The following is a 22,333-nucleotide window of genomic DNA, read 5'->3' as shown; positions in this document are numbered from 1 at the left end:
CCACTATGCAGGGCCTGCATGGTCGAGGAGGAAACTGCCTCTCACGTTCTTTGTAGCTGCGATTTTTATGCGGCTCAAAGCCTAGAGCATCTTGGGATGCATCAATAAGAAACTAACGACTTCTTTAATATGCCGGCCAAAAATATTTTAAGGTTTGTGTCAGAGATGGGACTTTTCTAAGTCATAGGTTAGGGGTGCACAATGGACCTAAGGTCAAAGTGCATGGTTGCGCATTCATGCCTCCCCGCCCCCTTTCAATAATAAATGCGAGACCCTAAGTTGAAATAAATGTCTAAAGGGATGGGCATAGCGGCTAAACTTTATCTAAAGGCTTAAACAACCAGTTTAAGTTTATAAGTATAATTTTACTACTGTCATAGTAGACCCCATTACTCTGCTGAAGCAACGGCTACAAAAAAAATTGACGATTGTAGTTTCCTTGTGTGAAACTTATGATTTATGTTGTGAACACTGACACCACCACACTGCGAGCAGTTTGAAACTTTCAAATACTTTAATATACATTTTAAAAGCGAGCTTCTAAGTTGAAATAAATGTCTAAAGGGATGGGCATAGTGGCTATACTTTAAAAATGACCAAATTAAATTTAATATAATTTGTTTCCATAAATGTTCGTAGAACCTCACAAAAGGATGGTTGTTGGATCGACTCTGAATATTGTTTTTTGGGGCAGAGCTGCACTCTACCTGGCTACTTGCGCAAGTCTGGTCATACTAGTGGCCCTGACCGAAAGTCAAGACAATCAGCTAGGTCTAATTTATCTCACCAAAGGAATTTTGGGAATAAACAATTGGCAACTAGACTTTTTTTTACTATGAAGAAAACAAAATTATTCCCAGTCTTCAACTTTCAACTAAAATGGAGATATATCTATTATTAGAAAATTAAAGATAGAAACGAAAAAAATGTTTAAGGCTCTCAATGATGGGCTAAAACTATCTTTACAGATTCTTCAGACTGGGGGACGATACCCTGACCAAAACTTAGTCTGGTTTAATAATTTTATAAATTAACATTTTTGTTCACTTTTAACTATCGTTGCCTTTTTATTTTTAATTAACTTACTTTGCACAAGTACCTAGTCACTCCTCAATTAGATTCTATGTACATTTATGGATTTTTGGGGCTAAAATCTTTTCATAAGGAAAAGGAAAAATAAATAAATTTGTAGATGTATGATTTAGAATATGGGATAATAAAATTTATGCAGAATTTAAACACAAAAAGATACAAACCTTTATTAAGTTTCCTTTCTTTTGATTCATATCACAACCAACCTCGAACTTCTTTTCAGGGCCAAGAAAAGATAGAAGTTCCCTAGTAATACCCAAGTGTCCCTCAAGTAGGGCCTCATCCACTTGAGTTTCTCCAATAGTTAGTACACGTTCCTGTAATGTATAAAACAAGTAATTAAATATCAAACCATGAAAAAGAAACAATATAATCAAATTTTCTATAACTATTGATAATCCAAGATTGCCATAAGAATTACAGCATATAATCCATAGAAACTTGTGATTTTTTATAAACATGTAATTATGTTTCAGCGAAAAGACAAGTATATGCCACCATTGTGAAATAACTTATTTAAAAGTTTTCACGGTGTACGATTGCATGTAAATTCTTATTTCAATTAGTCAACTAGTTTCATGTTAAATATTTGATTTAACTTTTGAATTATACAACATCAGCATAAAATATTAAATACAATGCTAATAACTTACAACATTGAAATATTATAGTTTTAGCTAATAGTACGAGTCAAACATTCTTGGCAGCAAACTATCAATATAAGTTAAATGTTTAAACACTAACCAAAGAGACAATTATCAAGAGTGTTTTATGGAAATGTATGTCAATTGAGAAAGGAGAAGGAAAAGAATACACTGAAGGAGGAAATTGTTACATTTAAAATTAGAAATAGCGCTGATTGAAGAGAATCGTCAGAATCTAGGAAACTGGCACTAAAAAAAATGTTACTGCCATCTAAGTTACAACACTTAAAAGACTATTTAAAAAACAAAAAAGAGTACATAGTCCCACCAATTCTGGTCTTCGATGTGCTATATCTTGACAAAATCATTCTGTAAACCTTTAGCAATGGAATGTAAAGGAACGCGTGGTGTAGCCAGAAAATAATTGAACTGGTCAGACTACGTAAAGTTTCATAAGGGAGAGGATTTAGTCAAAGTTACATTCAAGGGGCAGTTTTTTTTCTATAAAATAAATTGAACCAAAAAATATAAGTATAAAATGTTTCTCTTATGTCTCAAGACAGAACTTTACTAGAATAAAGTTTTATAAACATAGCGTACATGTTAGAAAATCCTTAATTCCTCTCGACTCTTATCACACGTGCCTAAACTAGTAAAAGTAAGAGTGACGTAACAGAAACATTTAAACAATAAGACCAAGTTACTTTATATAAAGACCTATTAAATTTCATTTAAAAGCCAATTGAAAATAAATACGGGAATAGATGTCATAATTAAGAAAAAGAGCGGACAACTTACTCTGACTGTCTTTAGCCAGTCAATCTCATTGTTTAGCAGGTTCTGAGCGGTTGGAAGGCAACAGTTGCTCATACTGGCATAATTTAATAAACGACAGAGTAGCTGAAAAAACTCATGAGAGTTTTTAGCGTGCTCTTTAACCGTTGTCTAGAGGAGGAAGAATATTTTAATTACATTATTGGGAGAATTTTTTAACAGAATGAAATAACCCATAAATTGCTTGTGAAACTCAATAACCTTTGATATATATTGCTATTAGCATATTTTGAGTTAGCCAATCAATAAGCTTTATCATGATTTAAGATATCAAATCAATGTTATAATGTTTACCACATAAGTCTCATCAATTGTCCAGAATAAAAAATTAAGTTTTATATTGCTGATGGTGAAGCATTTGCGATAAACCCATGTATCTTAAAACAAAATTAAGAATTCTTATAAATTCAATTTTTTTTTTTCTGTATTACATCAGATTATATGGAAGTTATTAATCAATATTTATTTCTATACATAAAGCAAACGGTAGATAGAGTAGGCCTCAATTACTTTTAAGGAACTGCTTAAATATAACATAATGAAAAATACAAACCCCTAATTGCGTAAAGAGCAGAGTAATGAAAAACACAAGCGACTGATGTGAAGGATAACATTTTGTTGCTATTAAGAAGAATTGCTCCAAAGCTGATGATCTAACAGACCTAAAAACGAAAGATTTATTTTAATGTTATTATCATAAGTCTAAACCTACGTTCCATCAGTGTGTTATTTACATTTAGTGAAAATAATAACTAATAGCTATGTAAAGATAAGTGATGCCTAACAAGAAAAATATGCAACAATAAATCATTGCATGCATGACTAATACCGCATTAGGCCTAATAATAGCACTCAAGTTTATTTAATATATTTTAATTTTTTAAAAATTTACTTAAGATTGATAAAAGTAATACGACGCAGAAAAATCTGGGTTTCTTAAATTCTACAATAAATTTTCTTACATGTAAACATAACATTTTGTTTCTTATGTCTTTTAAGATGTGTTATTGAGCAAGAACAGCAATGCTTCATTTTTATTTGGTCACAGAATAGGAAAGATATTGATAAGTTAAAACAAAAAAAGAGTTGAATATTAACAGATATCACCCCCATTTAACGTTTCGTAAATTTTACCTACATGAAGTAATTTTTTAAATACATTTTTTAAATCTTGAAAGCAAGTACTGTTATTCTCAAATTTAACATGAAGATATGAAACATTAAATATTAAAGATATAGTGAATACATTTTAAATTTCTGATTATTTAACAAAAACGAGAAATAAATATGAATTTACCTGTACTTGCAAATCAGAAGAATATCAATTAGAAAATTATGCCAAGCTTTATCTTTCATTAGCACTTCTAAGGCTTCTGGACAGAGAGACAAAGAGATAGTAAGGACTTCCAAAGCTTCTTTGCATAAATTAATTTCTTCAGACTCTGGGCAACGGTATGTAGGTGATGGAAAAGCATTAGAACCAGAGACATCTTCTTTTACATTGTCATGAATAGAAACGGAAGTTTGATTGGTAGAGCCATTTGCAGAGGACCAAGCTAATCTAATACAGGAACGAACCGTAGATATATCGGGTAAATGGGAGGTAGCCTGAAAACAAAAATAGAATACCATGAATGAAGGCGAAAAAAAGCTACCACTTTTACTAAAATTAATAAAAATAAATCAGTGTAATCAGTTTATCTTTAAGCTGAAGATTGTTTCCATTTAACCCAGCCACTTGAAATCAAGGCAATAAAAGTCGCTAGGTGACTTGGGTATTAGCCTAACTTAAAAAAAAAACAAAAACAAAACTGCGTTGAACCTGCGAAGGTACGTTTCAATTTTTTATTGTCTTATTTTTCTAGTAAGAGAGAGATAAATAAACTTTAAACTTAAAACTAAAAATTATAGAAGAGGAAGCTATCGTATTTCCAAAATGTATTTGAACCCAAATGGAGAAATCTCAAAAACAAAATAAATATTTCAGATACCAACCTGATCTCTAAGAAGCTGTGCCAATCGATGCGAGACAGTCCTAACCATATATTCTGTACTTGGATTTAAAATATGTTGAAGCGCTTGTTGAAGAATTGATGTTTTACCATTAAGTTGTAAAGGGGATATTGTCGTACAACCTGGTACATTGGTAGTATTTGGAAGATTTTCTGGAGTAACCTTTACATTGGTAGTAATAGCGGTGTTTGATGTGTGGCCGCTTTCACTCGTAAACTGCACTATACAATGTCCAACAGTAACAAGCAGAAGTTTACATATCTTTAACACCATCAAATTAGCGGCTCTTTTGGTAGGTATATCAGCATTTTGAAGAAAATTTCCATTTTGGCTAATCATTGCTAAAGCACATGGAACACCGCCACTTTTCACTAAATTATACTGGAACTCCTGAGCTTCTTCAGACATTGGATTATGAGCAGGCATAAGTAAAGAATACACAACTTCCAGGTTGTAAAGAGTGTTTGATGGTGACTGATTAAAGAACAAGCATTCTAAGGCATAACTCATAGACGGACTTCCAGCCTTAGCATTGTCCATGCAAATTTTCCGTATCTCATCTACTTTGTGATTATCTAAAAGGTAAAATGGAATTTTGAGAAACAATATAATTAGTTACTATCCACATATTTTACTTTATTTATTTATTTTTTCTTTACTTGACAAATTAATATTAATCTGCATTAACTTGCAATACTACTTGTATTTTAGTTTCCTCTGTATTGGTAATGATTAATTTCATTTGAAATTATAATTAAAACAGCAATAGCTAATAATAAATGTAGCATCTGCCTAATCAAAGGTCTGTAACACTGTGCTAAAATGCATTACTATAAATATTGGTCTTACCTGCTGGCATAAGTTTTAGAACAGCCCTGGCTCCATCTCTTAAAGCAGGAACATTCTTAGAGGAACCCATGTCTGCCAATTTTAAGAGGAATGGTGGATATGTCTTTTGGTGAGCCATAAGCTATTTAAAATTAAAAAAAAAAATTATATCTTAGTTCAATGTTAGAATGTAAGGGTAGATTGATGTCAAAAGTTCAAAGTTGAATTTATAATATTTCAAAGAGAACTATCGCATTATAATAAAATATTGTAAAATACTTTTAATACTATTATCCTAACACAACTTTTGGCTCCCAATAGATAGTATAACATGGTCTTGTTTTAATGTATCTTTAATATTACATTCAAAAGTTAAAAAGAGCACGCTAGAGTTACAAGAAATTTGGAATTTTCTATCTAGTGAGCAGATTGCTCAGTGTAAGAACCTACTAGTACAGCTGTCTTGTACCGTAAGAGCCAAATTTTAAACTGTTATTTTATTCATTATATTTTGTAGAAAGTTTTTTTATCGTTACATAGATTGTGTAATAAAACCACATTGAAAAAGCACACTTACCACACCAGGAATAAAACTTTCGGCTTCAGCATTAGGTCCATCATAAGGATGTTGAGGAGAACCAACAGAGCTATCAGAGCTGGAATCTGGAGAGGAAGGCATGTTGGAGCCAACTTGGCACAGCTTGGCAGATATAAGCTAAACATTAAAAACAAGATAGTGATGTTTATAAAAAAAACACTTTCACGTAGCATAGATATGAAATAAAGGTTTACCATTTTATCCCTCAAAGCAAGTTGTAATATGAGCTTTTTATCATCTATAGGATCTAAGAGCTCTCCATTGATGAATAAATCTACTTTCATGTTGGTACTGTTGGCTTTGACTCTATTAAGAATTTGTCTTCTAATAGAACCAAGAGTATCATTACTGTGTGTCCAAACTTCTAAATCATCAACATGACGGCCTTGGTTTGGAAACCTGATGGTAAGGACTATATGTTTTCCTCTATGTGCCCTAAAAACAATTTCAAATAAAGAAATTACAAATAGTCATGGGCGCAATATTATAGCACATTAGTAAAAGTAACAGATATCATGCCTTTACCAGGAGTTCATTATATATACATAATTAACCATTTAGGTGATCAAATGTAACATGCACAATTACAAATTTTGATTATGATCCTTCAGCAAAGGATTTAAGTTGGAAATTTTCAAAATTGTTTAGAAAGTAAATGAAATCAGCATTACAAATATCATGTAAGCTTTTACTAAATGCTCCAAAGGGACTAATGAGGTAAAGCTTTCTGTATGCGTTATTTAATACTTTTGATGAAACATTTGGAAGGAAATTACATGATAGCAGTATAAAAAAATTACTAACCTTGCCATTGGTAAAATGCTTCTCTCTTCACCAAAGTCACCATCACATTGACTAATATACTCATGTAGCACTTTTAGTACCCTAACCATTCGAGTCATTTCTTGTCGCGCACAATTAACACCATCCTTATCTTGTTCTAACACTGTGATTGTGTCAAATGAGCACTGGAGTCTATCCATACACGAAAGAAGGAAATCTGAATGGATATGAACTTGACTTGATTGCAAACTAGGACCGAGATTTGTGTAAGTTTCTTTTAATAGTTCAATAGCACGATTGGCTAAATCTTCACCACTACACAAGACAACCTTAATAAAAAAAATTAATTTGAATTGAAAAGTAGCTTTTAACCTCAAATACCACTTTCTTACCTTCCAAAGGTAATCAAGGCCTATTAAGTCCAAGTCATCCATGAGAAACGCTCTTCTTTTTGGAATTAACTTCCCTTCTTTTGAGTTTACTGCCTTAAAAAATCTATCGAAGCATCTGAATAGTTAAAGAAAAAATAATTTCAATATTTTCTATTGAACAAGTAAAAAATAAGAGTATCTTTGAAATTATTTATTTTTTCAATGTGATACGGAAGTTTGTGTCCTGAAATATGCAAATAGGGCATGTTTGTAAAATGTTAACAGGAAATTGTGTATAGTATCTACCCATGTGTGAGTTTTGATTTTGGGGGTTTGAATCGAGTCTCTAGTTTCTAAAATTTACATTGAGTTTTAAAGTAATTAGGCTTAGCTTAAAAAGGGTTTCGAGTAGTGTTGTAAGTCGGAAAATTTTCCGTATTTTCCCGAAAAATATTAAAAACGTTTTCATTCCATGATTTTTCTAATATATTGTTTGCAAATTTAAATAAAGCGGAATTTTCACCTCATTTTTTCTAATCTAAAAGTAAAACTAAACCTATAGACTAGTTTAAACTGGTTGAAATGTAACACTATTAATTTTAAGTAGGATGTTTACTGATATTAGTCATTTTAAATCGATAAAAAGTTTAAAACATTAAAAACCCTTAAAAAGTAATTTATGTTTAAATTTTGTATTTTTCCGATTTGCGGAAAATTTTCCGGAAAATTTTCTGGAAATTTTTCTGGAAATTTATTTTTCCGGAAAATTAACAACCCTAGTTTCGAGTGTACTCGATCAGTTAGGCTTAGCCTTCGAATATTTGAATAGTTGGTTATGAATTGTGCTCCTCAATGCCAGAGCTACTGATTATTGAATCTGATGAACTGCAATTTGAACTTGGCTTGGAAATTTTCGTGGTATTACAAACGTTAAACAATAATATTCTTAAGCTTATGATCACTGGGATATCTAAACAAAAGCCAGAACTTCACACCAGAGGAAACTTAACCCAAGACAAACTGAGCTCAAAAACCGGGCAGGCTATGACTTAGGTTTCCCATCAGGAAGAAACCTTTCTACTCTAGGCCTTAGGGACAAATAAATGTGTGTTGTTTGGCAGTTTTTTCACTCGCAATCTAAATAGAGTACTCGCACATGGCTAGTGTATACACTTCAAATGCCTATGGAAGAATGGTTAGTCATGAGACAATCTTCATGAAGAACATTTTAAATTATCTAAGAGAACCAATCAGGGATTTAATAAACCTATTTCCTGGTTTGTTTATTTCAATGACGTGTAATGGACAAATTTTGAAGACTATTCGAATAATATTTAATTAAGGAAGAAGCTCACTAAATTAGTACCACAAAATTGTCGAGGCAATAGTCAATTCACTGCAACTAATGCAACTGCCAAAAACGAACAAAGCTTCCCAGAGTCAGGGTAAATTTTTCCCACTAAAGAAGCTTCACAGCAACCGTGCCCAGTAAATAAAATAGAAAATGTTACATTCAACATTGTTAAAGTTCATCCCATTTGCCTATATGTAGAGACAATATGGCGGTAATGAAACCTTGTCATTCCAAGTTTAAATGAAATTTTCTATAAAATCGCCAAAAGATTTATAGGCAATAAGTGCTTCAATAAAATAACTTTGTTTTATTTCCCCACCTATATTTAGAAAAACTGGATTGCTGAACAAATTATTTCCAGTTGCTCATTTAACAAACACCAAACTACAGTCCACACTCAAAAACAAATTCAACTAGGTTAAGAGTATTTTGTGCTTATTGCTGGTTTAATTTTTCAAAATGCAAAAAAAGAGTAATGGCAATCTCATACATAATTTTTGGAGTTGACACAAGTTTTTCATGTGTATTAATACTTCAGAATGGGTTTTATTGAAGTGTTTATTAAGCTTCCAAAACTATCTAAGCACTTTCCCGTTGCAAGAATAAGCTTGAAACTAGTTATCCAATGTTCTCTCATAGGCTTTATGGCTGACAGCTATGCGCTATTGGTGAATATTAAAAGACTCACTTTATTCCACTTTCTGTTAAAAGGCACGGATCAAGTCTTAAAATGTTATTTTCAAAAAAACAACGATTTATTTCTGGATCTAAATCTGGTTCATCACCCATTAACTAAAAAATAAAAAAAAATAGTTCAAGGCTTCGTGATGTGAGATTGAACTAATTAAACATATTGTTAATTTTACTTTGGAAAACCATTTGAAACAAGCTTCTCTGTCCGTTGTATATACAGCATTTTCGGCTAAACACGTCCAAATCTATAAATAAATTAAACATTAACCAATTTCTTTTCATACTAGCAAAAATAAAAATTTTGAAATTCACTTGTTTAGCTTGTGGTGAACATAGCCATAACTGGCCATCTTTTAGTAAAAACCTAAAATGAATACAAAATTAACCATTTGAACATTTCACCAACCCAATTTCAGCAGGTTCTCAAATTATAACAAAGTTACAAAAGTTGACACAATTAAAAGGATTTTAAACTTTGTACACATAGGCGAAAAATGAAACTTCAGCTACTGAGGATCAAGCACAAGTTTGGATTGTTGCGGTAGATTTCAATTTAAACGTTTCATTAAAATAATAATCGGTGGCGCCATCCACTGTTAGCGGCGGGAACTATATACTATACAATTGAATTAATGTACTATGAAAGTTATAGATGGCGCCACCTGTATAATAATAGAGTTGACGGCTGAGTGCGCCAACTCGAAATTTCAGAATTTGTTTCGCGAAACCACGACTACCGAATGAGCCTATGTCATTCTAGCGGTACTATTCCCAATTCAATGGCGATAATGGCTCGTCAACTAGTTATAGTGAGTGAAACAATTGCGTACTCTCCCATACCAAAAAATAAGTTGGCTTTTAGTTTGTATTTAGTTGGTATACACATTTTAGATGGTATTAAGTTGGTTTTAAGTTGTCAGCATTTTTCAATAAACTAGTTAAAGGGGTAATAAGGGGATATTAAGTTGGCAGTATGGTTTTAGTTGGTAATAAGTTGTTTTTATGTATGGTTTTAGTTGGTATTTGTCCCAAATACAAACTTAAACCAAGTTCCTAGACCACTTAATTTTTGGTAAGGGCTCTTTATATATAAAGCGAGATACTCGAAGAAGAAAAAAGAGATTGAACGATCCCTTACCAAAAAATAAGTTGGTTTTAAGTTGGTATTTAGTAGGTTTTCACATTTAAGTTGGTTTTAAGTTGGTTTTAAGTAGGTTCAAGTTGCCAGCATATTTTAATAAACTATTTAAAGAGATAATAAGTTGTTTTTAAGTTGGCTGGAAAATACTCATTTTTTGAAGTTGGTTTTAAGTTGGTTTTTAGTGGTCAGATAATTCCTTATAATTTTTAAGTAGGTTATAAGTTGGCTTTAAGTGGTCTTTATTAAGAGGTCTTTTTAAGTAAGTTTTAAGTTGGTTTTAAGTGGTCTTTATTAAGAAAGCTTTTAGTTGGTTTTAAGTTGGTGTAAAGTGGTTTTTAAGTAGGTTTTAAGTTGGCATTTGTTCCAAATACCAACTTAAAACCAACTTAAAAAGTTACAAGACCACTTATTTTTTGGTAAGGGATGCTACAGCAATTTAAAAATCCCGCTGTAGTAAAAAATAGATACGTTTCATCCTGACGAATACTAGTGTTTGTTTAACTGAACTGCTTTGAATAACTGGAATTATTATTTATTCATACCCAAATATAACAATTCAAACACTTGTTACTGAAATATTAACGTAAGAACAACCGACACTGTATCACACGTTATCTTTACCCAACGCAACTTTAGGAATATTGGCTTGTGAAATTTTCACTTTCCTAAAACATATCACTATAATATTCACGACTTACCTAATTTACCCTAAGAAAAAAAAAACTAACATCTCCTATAGAAATTAAAACTAGGTATTTTTATAAATTTTATACAGATTGCCAAATTAACGTAGAAAATTAACACTGAAATAATAACGAACAACCGATATTCTCTATCACGCGTCTATCTGCCTTTGAATTTTATAAGGTGCTGTAGGAAAAATTACTATTTAAAAAGCTTTTACTACAAGGCTGAACTAACCTTTACCAAAAAATAAGTGGTCTAAGAACTATTTAAGTTGGTTTTAAGTTTGTATTTGAGACAAATACCAACTAAATACCAACTAAAAACCTACTTAACACCAACTTAAAACCAACTAAAAACTTACTTAAAATGTTACTTAATAAAAACCACTTAAAGCCAACTTAAAACTTACTTAAAATGTTACTTAATAAAGACCACTTAAAAAATAATATGTAATTTTCTGACCACTAAAATCCAACTAAATACCAACTTAAAGAAAAGGGCATTTTCCCACCCTCTTAAAACCAACTTAACTAGTTTACTGAAATATGCTGACCACTTAAAACCAACTAAATATCAACTTAAATGTGAATACCAACTAAATACCAACTGAAAACCAACTTATTTTTTGGTAAGAGAAAGTTCCAACACACTAGCTGCCTAGCATAGAAATCAGGTCTTGTAAGTTATACATAAGGAGAAGCAACTACATAGAAATATCAAACATAGTTAATGACTTTAGGGAAGTAAATTGCTGGGAAATTCTAAATGATTTGTTGCAACATCGTTTACCATCGATTTAGTAGTTTTTTTAATTAACTAACATGTTTCATAATTTTCATCTTGCCAAGTCTACCTCGATTTGCCAACTCTACAAAACTTTGCTTGTTGTGTCACTTTCTTTTGAGAGAGATGTATATTTTGATATTCTAACTTTTGGTCTTCATTAAACTTAATTATATTTCATTTAATTTCAAGATGTCTAGATTTTTTACTAATTGCCATTTATCCCCCACACAATACTTTATTTTAAGTTAAAATTATTGATACCTTTATTTGCAGCACTTATCAATGAGGTTTAAAAGTTTTTAAGTTTTGGGTTGATGACGTATTTCATAATTATTGTACTGACCCTATAAAATTGTACAAAAATCACACCTGTACAATACCAAGTGCAACAGTATTTTAGAGAGTGGGAATAAAAAGAATCACCCTATGGTTTAAGTGTGTTAGCTTCGCATAATAATTTATAATTGAAATAGGTTGATTTGAGTATTGCTCTTAAAAAAATGTCTTGAATTACTAAGCAGACATAAGATCAATAAAAAATACACCTACCGTAAAAAATTAAGTCTCTCTTGGACTTGTTGAACATGAGTATATCTGCTATCGAGGGACACAGCAGAAGGGTCCATCTCTGGATATTCTTTGGCCAGCAACCGAGCTCTGTTCATGTAATTTGTAAGGTTCTCGGCAACCAGAATGACTAGCGAATGCTGTTGTTGCAGCCGATTTATAACTTCATGGCGGTAGCTCATATGAGGAGATCTTTGAGTATGATTAAAATTTTGAGGAGCTTCTGTGTATAAACAACAAATTTCCCTTATTTGCTTTAAAGCTGGCAAAACCCATTTGTCATTTTTCAGTTCTTCCACGCAGCGATCTAACCAATGAGTCTTCTGGGCATCACGGTCCTGTTTAAAACATCGAGAAACCGAAGAATAAATTAATTATAAGTTCCTTATTTGGGTGTTCATAAGGGAAAAAAAGGAATATACTGTCAATAATAAACTGTTTTCAAAGTAATGAGAAGATTGTTTTTAAAATAATTTCTGAAGAAAAAATTTTACAATAAATTATACTTGTGAAATAACAAAAGATTGATCTACCACATTCAGTTTATAATCAAAATAACACAGATATCCGAACATTCCCTCGGATAAACCTGAGATTGTATACTAGAAAGCCGTAACTTGTAAGGCCCAAAGTTGGCGCCAAGCCAATAGTGACTTAAGCCCCCCCCCCCCCATAACCTTAGTATAAAGGAGGGAGTGGCAGGGGGCTGTGGGGAGTCCCCCTGAGAAGTTAGGAGCTCCCTCCTTGTAGAATCACCTTCAGACCATAGGATCTCTTGTTCGAGTCATATTAAAAGTAATGCTAATTATTTCTAGTGGAATTTATTTATCTTACCAATACTCAGCGGTAGAATTTTAGTCCCTTAAAAACTCATCTTTAGTAGAAGCTATTGATTTCAACTAGTGTTGGATGGAAGTAATCTATTAGCGCAAAATGTACTACAAAAATTGAGACACTAGAAAACTTTTATTTATCACCCAACAAAGCATATGCTTTTTGTTTTTACAAAATGTGAGCATTAAAAATGATAATTTCACCAGTGAATTATATTTTTATCCCATTTAACCTGCAAGTTTTGGTTATTAATGAACGAACTACAAAGGACAAAAAAAACCTTAAATTTAAAACCAAAAGTTAAGACTTTGCTATAATTACAGTGAAATAATAGAAAAATTAACTATTGGCTATGTGAGGTTTACTAGAAGAGGAAACCGCTACAAAATGTTTAGCATGTACTCCTGGCAACACAATGAATGCAGCTAATATTCTCCACACCGATTCATAAAATGTTATATAAGTAGACCTTTTAAATTTTAAAAAATCCTAACTGCTATAACTAAATTAATGTTAATATCATTTAGTTATGGCAATAATATTAGAAGTAGAAACAACAAAAAATGCAAACCTGAGAGCAGCTGTAGTCTAAAATTTTTACATGAGCTGTCAAAGCTTGATCCATAATATCAGTAGGCACATCGTCACTGTGGGCTAAATTCCAAAGCAAATTCAAAACTTTGTGAGCCATAACACCTTCTTTGTCATCTTCAGCCAGCCTCCGAATTAACTCAAGTAATTTTTCCCGCTGCTTTTTAGAAGCATTGGTCCAACTCGCCTAAAAATTAATCAACTCAAAGTCACTTTATCATAAATACTACAGACAAGGAATCTCAAATCAACTATAATTAAAATTGGTTAGCTTCAATTCAGCATTCACAAAATCCACAGGAATGGATACAAGCAACTGAGAACGCCTCTTTTTTTGGATATTCAATTAGATTAATGTGACTTGTTTACAGTATAAAGATACGGTGGTTTGTTCTCAGTTGCCTAGATCCATTCTTATAACAAAGTAATAGACAAATCAAACCTGGAAGCACTCAAAGAGATGGTCCAATTGTTCAGGGGTAAAATCCCAGGCAAGCTTTGCCAAAAGGTCATGGACGTTTTTCACGATGGCTTCATGCTTGCCTGACTGGGCAGCCCATATGTCATCTAAGTCTTCCAGTGTTAAAGCTTTTTCTTTTATCACAAAACGAATTATTTTTTCCAATTTTTCCACATACTGAATGGGAAAAATTAATTAGCTTAAGCTAAAACTATCTCAACAAATATACGTACCTGTGGCTGATGCAAACTGTCACGAAGGACAATTTGAAGAACTTTGTTACCATTAATCCATTCCTAAAAAATACGAAAAACGAAAAAATTAACATAAAATACACGAAACATTAACCAAATTATCCTTAAATAATATTTATTAAAAATTAAATCGGTACTAAAGTTTGAAAACATTGTAACTCTAACCAAGAATGTATTTAGAGAGAATGTTGAAACGATGAACAAGCATCATGATCTAGCTTTCCCTCAGAATGAGAGGGGGAAGGAAAAAGTCACCAGCTTGTGTTTTAATTAAGTAAGAAGATGTAAGCTTTAGGGAACCAATGATTTGATATTGTAGAGGTAAGAAGCATGAAGGGGCTAAGTTTCAATACTAACACTAACTTTTCTCTATTACGACCATTTTCATGTGTATTTAGAGTTGAGCTATTCAGTAAAATATACTTTACTTCATACAACAAGACAAATCTTTTGATAAAGATTTTTAAGAAAAGGATTTATTTTGTTAAGGACATTAATTTAATTTTTCCAAATTGAAATTTTAGCAAAATATAACAGCGGCCTCATGTAATTTAGTTTTTTTTTGGTGGAGAATGTAGCACTTGACGCGTAGATTACAGAACTTTTTTTTTGGGCTGCAAATGATAATTTTTTTTAATTAACTTAATTTTAAAAAAAGTAGTAATTTTAGGGAATTACCGTTTTTTTATTTTTTTTGGCGGAGAATGTAGCACTTGACGCGTAGATTACTAAACTATTTTTTTTGGGCCGCAAATGATTAATTACCTTAATTTTAAAAAAGTAGTCATTTTAGGGGTTTAATAACATTTTTCTAAAAAATAGTTCCGTCGTGTATCCGTCGACCCCACTTTTCTGAGGCGCCCCAGCCCCATTCCGACCATTGACGGTGGGCCTTCTGTAATCGTACCTAGTGGCATCGTAATTAGTGAAATCGCATCAACTTAAATAGTAACAAAAATGAGAACAGGTTTGATGCATTTAATAGACAGGAAAAGGTACAAAAGTTTCAAGGGTTGGGTGAATGCACCGAAGCCGCAGCTTTCAAAAATTCCAAAAACACTGGTGTTTCTCTTGTTGTTTACTCCTGGTTCTGATTCCCCGTATTGGCGCCTGACGGCGCCGCGCACTCACTTCGCTGAAGCGCAGGGGGCGCGCGGTGCCTCCCCAACCCCATACTAAAAAAAGCGCTGGGTCAACCATAACGCGACCTAGAGGACAGTACCAAGCCTTACGCACCAAGTATATACTTTTAATATCAACCAGAAAAAGTGGCAAAAAATACAAAACACCTAAAAAATGAACATAAGTACGGGAATATCACGTGGAAATTATTAGGACACCGAAATTGTGTGTCGGCGCACACACGACGGAAATAAGTACAACAAAACACGTGAAAATACCCAAAAATGAGAAATTTTTAAAATTACATTAAAAAATTAAATAATCATTTGCGCCCAAATAAAATATACCCTCGGCATCTACGTGACAAGGAGGTCTATCAGGCACAACCAAAATTAGTATAAAATTCAATGAAACTGAGAAATTTATAAAATTAAAAAAATTAAATTAAAAATACCCTCGGCATCTACGTGACAAGATCTATCAGGCGCAACCAAAATTAATTTAAAATTCAATGAGGCCGCTGTAGTTCACTACACCCGAAATTTAAAGTTACTGTTTAAATAAAATTACTTTAATAGTTTCCTTTCAATCATGGTTCCAAAGAAATTGGTTTAAAAAATATTTTTTTTGAAAGTGGGAGGATAACACTATGGTTGCATTCAGTAACCGTCAACAAACTCAACGTTGAATGAGCATTCTCTACTGTACGACTTTTTTCATTTCCGGCCTGGACGTCACGATTGCAATCGAATAGCTATCGAAATAAGCGGCTGGAAGAGCCGGTTATTTTGTCTATAAACGCAATCGTGACGTCACAGCACGCAGGAAGGCTAGTTGGAGATGATATTTGATAAAATTTACAAAAATTGTAAAAAAGCGTTCAACAGACATGGCGTCATGATTGCAAACGGAGATCAACGGTTAATCAACAATTTAACCTCCGTTGAGAGTCGCTGAACGCGGCCTATATGGATTGATATGGCTACCAAAATCTGGTTGGTCAAAAAATTGGTCAGTTAAATTAATTTTTTAAATTATTCAAGAAACTAATTACTGCAAAGAATGGTAGCGGTTTTTTACAGAATTACTAAAATGTATTCATTAACAGCGTACCTAACCAAACCCAAGCTACCAGGAACGGTAAAAAAAACTTAGTACTATTTCCACAAAATCAAAATAACCACTTACAGCCATTCTTTCTGCAGTAAGCCATTCTTCTTCTTCTATTCCACTATGGCGATGGGAGTAATAAGACACACTGGTAATCACTTTGTTTACTTCATTCAATGCATTCATTTTCCCATTAAAGGACGAAATTTGAAGTAACCTGTAAATAACAATAGTAAAATCTTTAAACTAAAATTAAAATCAACGACGGATACTTCATGGTTAAAACATTTTTATGTTTATAAAATTTTGCTAGCTTTCGGGTATGACACCCCTTGTCAAGCGTGAGTCTTTAACCATGAAGTATCTGTCGTTGATTTTAATTTTAGTTTATACATCGAGACCATGGTCATAAAATTTAATTTATACGATTAAAATCTTTAAAAATTGAGAGCAATTATAATTACTAAATTAGTTAATTAACGTTGCGAAATGGGAGGGAAATTTCCCTGTACTTCTTGTAAAAAAAAACCCAGGGGCTTGTATACAGGCAGAATTTTATTATTGAGTTAATCTGTTGGGATATAAGCCTAAAAGATAAGCTCTTAAGGTTTCTACACTAGGGTAGTCACTACAGCTCGCGGTTCTCAACAAACCAGTTATATCTTGGTTCACATTTCAACTAGAAATGGGGAACTGTTTCAAAAGATCAAAGTAGAAGATAGAACAGTTTAATGAACTAAAAATACTTAATATTTTCATAAGTGAGACCTAGATAGATGGCAAAACAGCACAGTGAACTATATGTCAAACTCCTTAAGCAGGGAGATGTAATAGTTAGTGTAGGGAGCCGTTGGCTCGCGTGGCATGAAGGGATTTCCACTACCCTCCTACACATTGTAACCCGGCAACCTGAATTAATGGCTTTAAAAGTAGCTTGATGACTTAGGCCTAACGTGGTGCCTTAGGTATTAGCCTAGCTGATTATTATTATTTATTATGTAGGAAGAACAGTTCATTGATCTAGAGGTATTTAACAATTTCATAAGCAAAATCTAGGTAGACGGCAGAACAACACAGATAACTAAAACTGTCAAACTGTTTAAGTAAGGAGCAATACTTAGAGAAGATAATTGAATTAGAGACGTGTAACTGTTTCAAAAGTGAGATGTAAGTAAAAGGCAGACGATAATTAAACTAGAAATGTTGATAATACACTGTGCAATGTCCACTTAGACACATTTTGTTATTCGTAGCTTGCTTGTGGGTGTGGTTTGTGTTTATGGCCTTTGTAACGCGGTTAGATCAGTCATTACTTTAAGACGCCCATGGCAGTCACGTGATTATTTCGCAGGGTTGCGTGGCGTTTTGCCTCGTGATATGTTACGTGAAATTTGTCATGGCGGCCATTTTAAGGTGGGGCTTAGTGATGACATATGTCTATGACGCTACAAGCATGCACACAATAACAATCATAGTAAACCCACTGCTTTAAATTTTACAAAAATATCTTAAAATGTTTACACTTAAAAAGTATCTTCTGTTTACAAATTTAGACAAAATTTTTAATTCTACCTAATTATTTGTTAACTATTTTGGGTGTTTTAGGTATTATTAAGTTTATTTTGGCAAACTTTAATTTAGATTTTGACAATATATGTACATTGAAATTTAATTGTTTTCCAGCATGGATAAATTTTTGTTTTTAATAATCAACAAAAATTTTTGGGTTTTGTTGCAAAACTAATGCCTGTAGTAACTTTCCCTTTAGGGAAATTTACAAATTATATGAAGGTCTACTAAACTCCGGAGTTTGAACTTAATTGGTTATAATTTTCTTGGGTAACCTGCATGTAAGAACATTTACATAAAAGAAGTCTTGATTTTAGACAAGTTAAGCCTGCGTTGCAAAATATGTAGGTATAAAAAGTAGTTTTCGTATGGGGACCCCGACCCTGACCCCAACCCCAGTAATAATAATAATAATAATTATAATTATAATAATAATAATAATAACAATAATAATAATAAAAGCATATTTAATGAGGCACCGAAGATAAAAAATAAAGTCGGGGGTGTTATGTTTCAGTGTTAATTTTTGGGAATATATGTTTGAACTTTAGAATTGGAAAGGAGCTTATTTATTTGGTCATTTGTTTACTATAAACCTTATTCCATAAAATAATTTGGTTCTTTTAGTTATAAATAAGAAAGTATAATTTTTTTTCGGTGGTGGCCTTACCTTATCCAAACTATTTCTTTTCGGGGATTGCTATACCTCGACCCTGACCCCGAAAACCCGACATTTTCCCACGACCCCGACTTATTTCTTTCGGGGATAGCTTAACCCCGACCCCGGCTTAATTTTGATCCCGTACAAACACTAATAAAAAGTTGAATGGTAATTGCAACTTAATTGTGTTTACCATTAACATCCCTCTTTGCATTTTAAAGAGCGGTATTCAGTGTTATTAAAATGTCACTTTTTTCGAATATAGGCCATGTCACTGGTAAATAGTGACAAATAATGGCATATAATGACAAACAGGGGAAACAAATAATTTTGTACTCTTAGGACACTTTATTTGCTATGACTTTTAGCAATGAATAAAATAAAATAAATATAAAAAATAGCCCAATTCTTGGCAACCCCGCATAGGATAATTACAAAAATAGCTTAAAAATGCTTTTATGGTATTTCATATGAAACCTTTATTAGTATTTTTACTTTTTCTAATATTTGCCACTATATGTCAATTTGTCACTAAAAATCATTATTTGCCATGTCACTTTTTGCAACTATTTGCCACAATAAATGTCAGGTGGTATTTACCACCCAGGAACACTGGCGGTATTAACCTGTCTATTCATAGCATCAACAATTTTAAGCAATACTCACCATAAGATTTAAAAACACATTTAAAGCAACTTAAAAATATTTAACACTAACCTGAGTATCATTTTTAGCCTAAAAATTTCTAAATTTTTCACAGTCTCCTCTTGATTTGGTAAACGAAGTGCTAAACTTTTCAACGCTTTAGCAATGCCCGATAAAGCATCATTTTTTGTTTCATTCTTCGCTTCCTTCTTTAATTCATCATCAGTTAAGTTATCAAGAAAGGCGGGTACAATTTCAACTATTGGCATAAAAAACTTTTCAATGGTATGAACAGTAAGAAGCTCATGACAGTAACCAAAGGGCCTGAAAACGAGAAAACATTTGTTAAAAATGCATAATAAATGCAGTTATACTTTCCTTCTTACATACCTAATTAATGCAGCAATAACAGGCACAGATAATGGAGGACCACTCTGAAACCTTTCCAGCAAAGTTTTGAAACCACCAAGTGCCCCAAACCTATTTATTAAGTCAACAAGCCAGCCCTGAAATACACCAAGAAATAAACATTAGTTTTTTTAATGGATATTCAATAGTTTTGGCCAATTTAAACGTCACATTCAGAATTAATAAATTATCATTATTCAAATTCAATTTGTGTTGAGGGGTTAGTTCGAAAAAAATTCTTGTCAGCATTTGAGCCCTTTTGATTTCGAGGCAACACTTGCGTTTCTAGCTGACATAACACTAATGAAACTAGTTGGGAAGAAAATTTTGCCACTGCAATTATTTATAGCACACAAAATGTTTTAAATTTATGTATGTTTTAATTTCTTTGAGATTTCTTGACTCATTTTAGGTACGAATAACACTTAAGAAAATTGGGTGTTAGATTTGTATTACTACTAAATTCTTTATATGACCTATGCTTTATCTGGAAATCACAATAGCTTATTATTGGAAAACTTTTTCAGCTTACCCTGGTTTTCAAAAGTGTCTGAGCTATTAACTAACACTTGATACATTTATGTAAAAATAAATTAAAAGACATACTCTAGGAGTTCTTGCATCTGGTGATCGGGCAAATATTTCTTCATCAGGAATTTGTGATCCTAATGGATTAGTTTCAGATGGTCTTGTACCATTATATGAATGAAATCTGCAAATTGATAAGGAAATATTGTTCAATATAGCCATGCACATGAATATTTCAACAATAAAAAGTCATATTTTAAATAAAAGGTAATATAAAGTTAGATTTAGGGTAGGAAATCTCCTAATTTCACATTTATGCCACCATGTTTAACAGAAGCTTGGGGTAGCTGGTATTATGTTAATAACACAAATGATAACAGTTATCAGATGTTTTTTTCAACGTCAAATATTATTTAATTAAATATAGAAGGTTCTTGGATTTAAAAAATTAATGCCAATTTTGGTATGATCTCCCTATCAAAGAAAAACCCATTGAAATTTCCCTAGGAGAAAGATCTTAACTCCAACTATGCTCAGATGGGGCAAGATATTCAGCAGGGTCTAGTAAATAATACTTGGTTCTGTAAATGAATTAAATCTTAAGACTTCCAGCAAGGATCAAACAAGGGTCTAAAAAACTCCCTCAGGCCGCGGCTGAGGGTTTAAAAATGTTGGAATATCAACTGTTTAAATCTAGATATAAATAAAGACCTACCAATGTAAAATTTTTAAACAATTGAAGCAGAGTGCTCTAAAAGCTTGAATGACAACTTTTAGAGTCACATGATCATTCTCCACAGTTGTCTTTTCGCATTTATACTTCGGAGTCATAGCCTTTTATAACTTGAAGATGACGCCATATTTCTGTCGAGCTAATCTGACACATAGTACAGTATCTTAACTGAATATTACAATTCTCCTGCTCAACAAATTGGGAGGTAATTATGGTATGTTGTTCCTTTTCTAGACACTTGTGTTTTAGCAATCGTAAATACTGGATTAAATTGTAGACTTGTATTTTATAGAACAAATCGGAGACATATTTAAAGTAAAGCAAGGTACAAATTTTTGTGTTTAGACAATGTTCCAGGGCATTTTGGTACCCAGGTTTAGCTAATATTTCTAAAATGTGTTAAAATTCTATTATAAGTGTACATGTTTTCTTTAGAAGTCAAAGTGAAAGCACGCTGAACCATTTTAAAGAATTTAATTTAACAAACGGCTAGATACATTCAAACTTCTAGAGTTTCCTACTTAACCTCTCTATCGATAGAAAACTACACAACATTGCTAGGGCAAGTGATAAAATATATAGAAATTAGAAGAAAGTCTTACTTGTTATTAGGATTTAATGCCATTGCAAGAAGGTCAAGTAAAGGAAGAAATCCGCTGCTTAATTTACATACACATATTTCAATAAGACGCTCACAATTTTTAATAATGCACCTCTGAAAAAAAAAACTTATTAGTACCTTATATTTTTTCCACATGAGTAGAAATATTAGTAGCAGTAGCATGAATGAGAGAGATCCTCTTGATTAAAAACAAGCGCTATCTACTTAGAGGGCCTCCGGGTCAGTCGCAACACTGGCAGCGAATGTTTCCTCTTACATTCACTTATTCTACTATATGAGATAGCACCATATGTAACATAATTACTCATAAATATACATCTGCATAACATCTCCATAGAAAACCATTCAATGAGACCTTGTTTCACACGGAACTATCAATTCTGTTGGGTGATTTTAACTGTGATT

General features: G+C 32.4%; 1 protein-coding gene across 1 annotated transcript in view; it reads right to left on the bottom strand.

Annotated features, from left to right (window-relative positions):
- LOC149949789 (ubiquitin carboxyl-terminal hydrolase 9X-like) overlaps window positions 1-22,333 on the bottom strand; it is a 61,974-nt gene that overhangs the window by 22,007 nt on the left and 17,634 nt on the right. The window contains exons 5-26 of the mRNA XM_090167917.1: window positions 21,909-22,021; window positions 20,652-20,757; window positions 20,028-20,143; window positions 19,710-19,961; window positions 16,841-16,979; window positions 14,510-14,572; window positions 14,259-14,453; window positions 13,797-14,003; window positions 12,374-12,729; window positions 9,523-9,574; window positions 9,384-9,455; window positions 9,206-9,309; window positions 7,185-7,299; window positions 6,814-7,121; window positions 6,204-6,444; window positions 5,989-6,126; window positions 5,433-5,553; window positions 4,566-5,158; window positions 3,868-4,178; window positions 3,124-3,232; window positions 2,535-2,681; window positions 1,257-1,409 (exon numbers count right to left, since the gene is read on the bottom strand). Of these exons, the coding sequence (XP_090024043.1) occupies window positions 1,257-1,409; window positions 2,535-2,681; window positions 3,124-3,232; window positions 3,868-4,178; window positions 4,566-5,158; window positions 5,433-5,553; window positions 5,989-6,126; window positions 6,204-6,444; window positions 6,814-7,121; window positions 7,185-7,299; window positions 9,206-9,309; window positions 9,384-9,455; window positions 9,523-9,574; window positions 12,374-12,729; window positions 13,797-14,003; window positions 14,259-14,453; window positions 14,510-14,572; window positions 16,841-16,979; window positions 19,710-19,961; window positions 20,028-20,143; window positions 20,652-20,757; window positions 21,909-22,021 (4,011 nt within the window). The remainder of the gene's footprint in view (window positions 1-1,256; window positions 1,410-2,534; window positions 2,682-3,123; window positions 3,233-3,867; window positions 4,179-4,565; window positions 5,159-5,432; window positions 5,554-5,988; window positions 6,127-6,203; window positions 6,445-6,813; window positions 7,122-7,184; window positions 7,300-9,205; window positions 9,310-9,383; window positions 9,456-9,522; window positions 9,575-12,373; window positions 12,730-13,796; window positions 14,004-14,258; window positions 14,454-14,509; window positions 14,573-16,840; window positions 16,980-19,709; window positions 19,962-20,027; window positions 20,144-20,651; window positions 20,758-21,908; window positions 22,022-22,333) is intronic.

Source organism: Leiobunum rupestre, chromosome 3 (assembly GCF_980474605.1).
Source record: "Leiobunum rupestre chromosome 3, qqLeiRupe1.1.hap1, whole genome shotgun sequence".
NCBI classification, from domain to species: Eukaryota; Metazoa; Arthropoda; class Arachnida; order Opiliones; family Sclerosomatidae; genus Leiobunum; species Leiobunum rupestre.
This window is presented reverse-complemented; position numbering and strand designations above follow the sequence as displayed.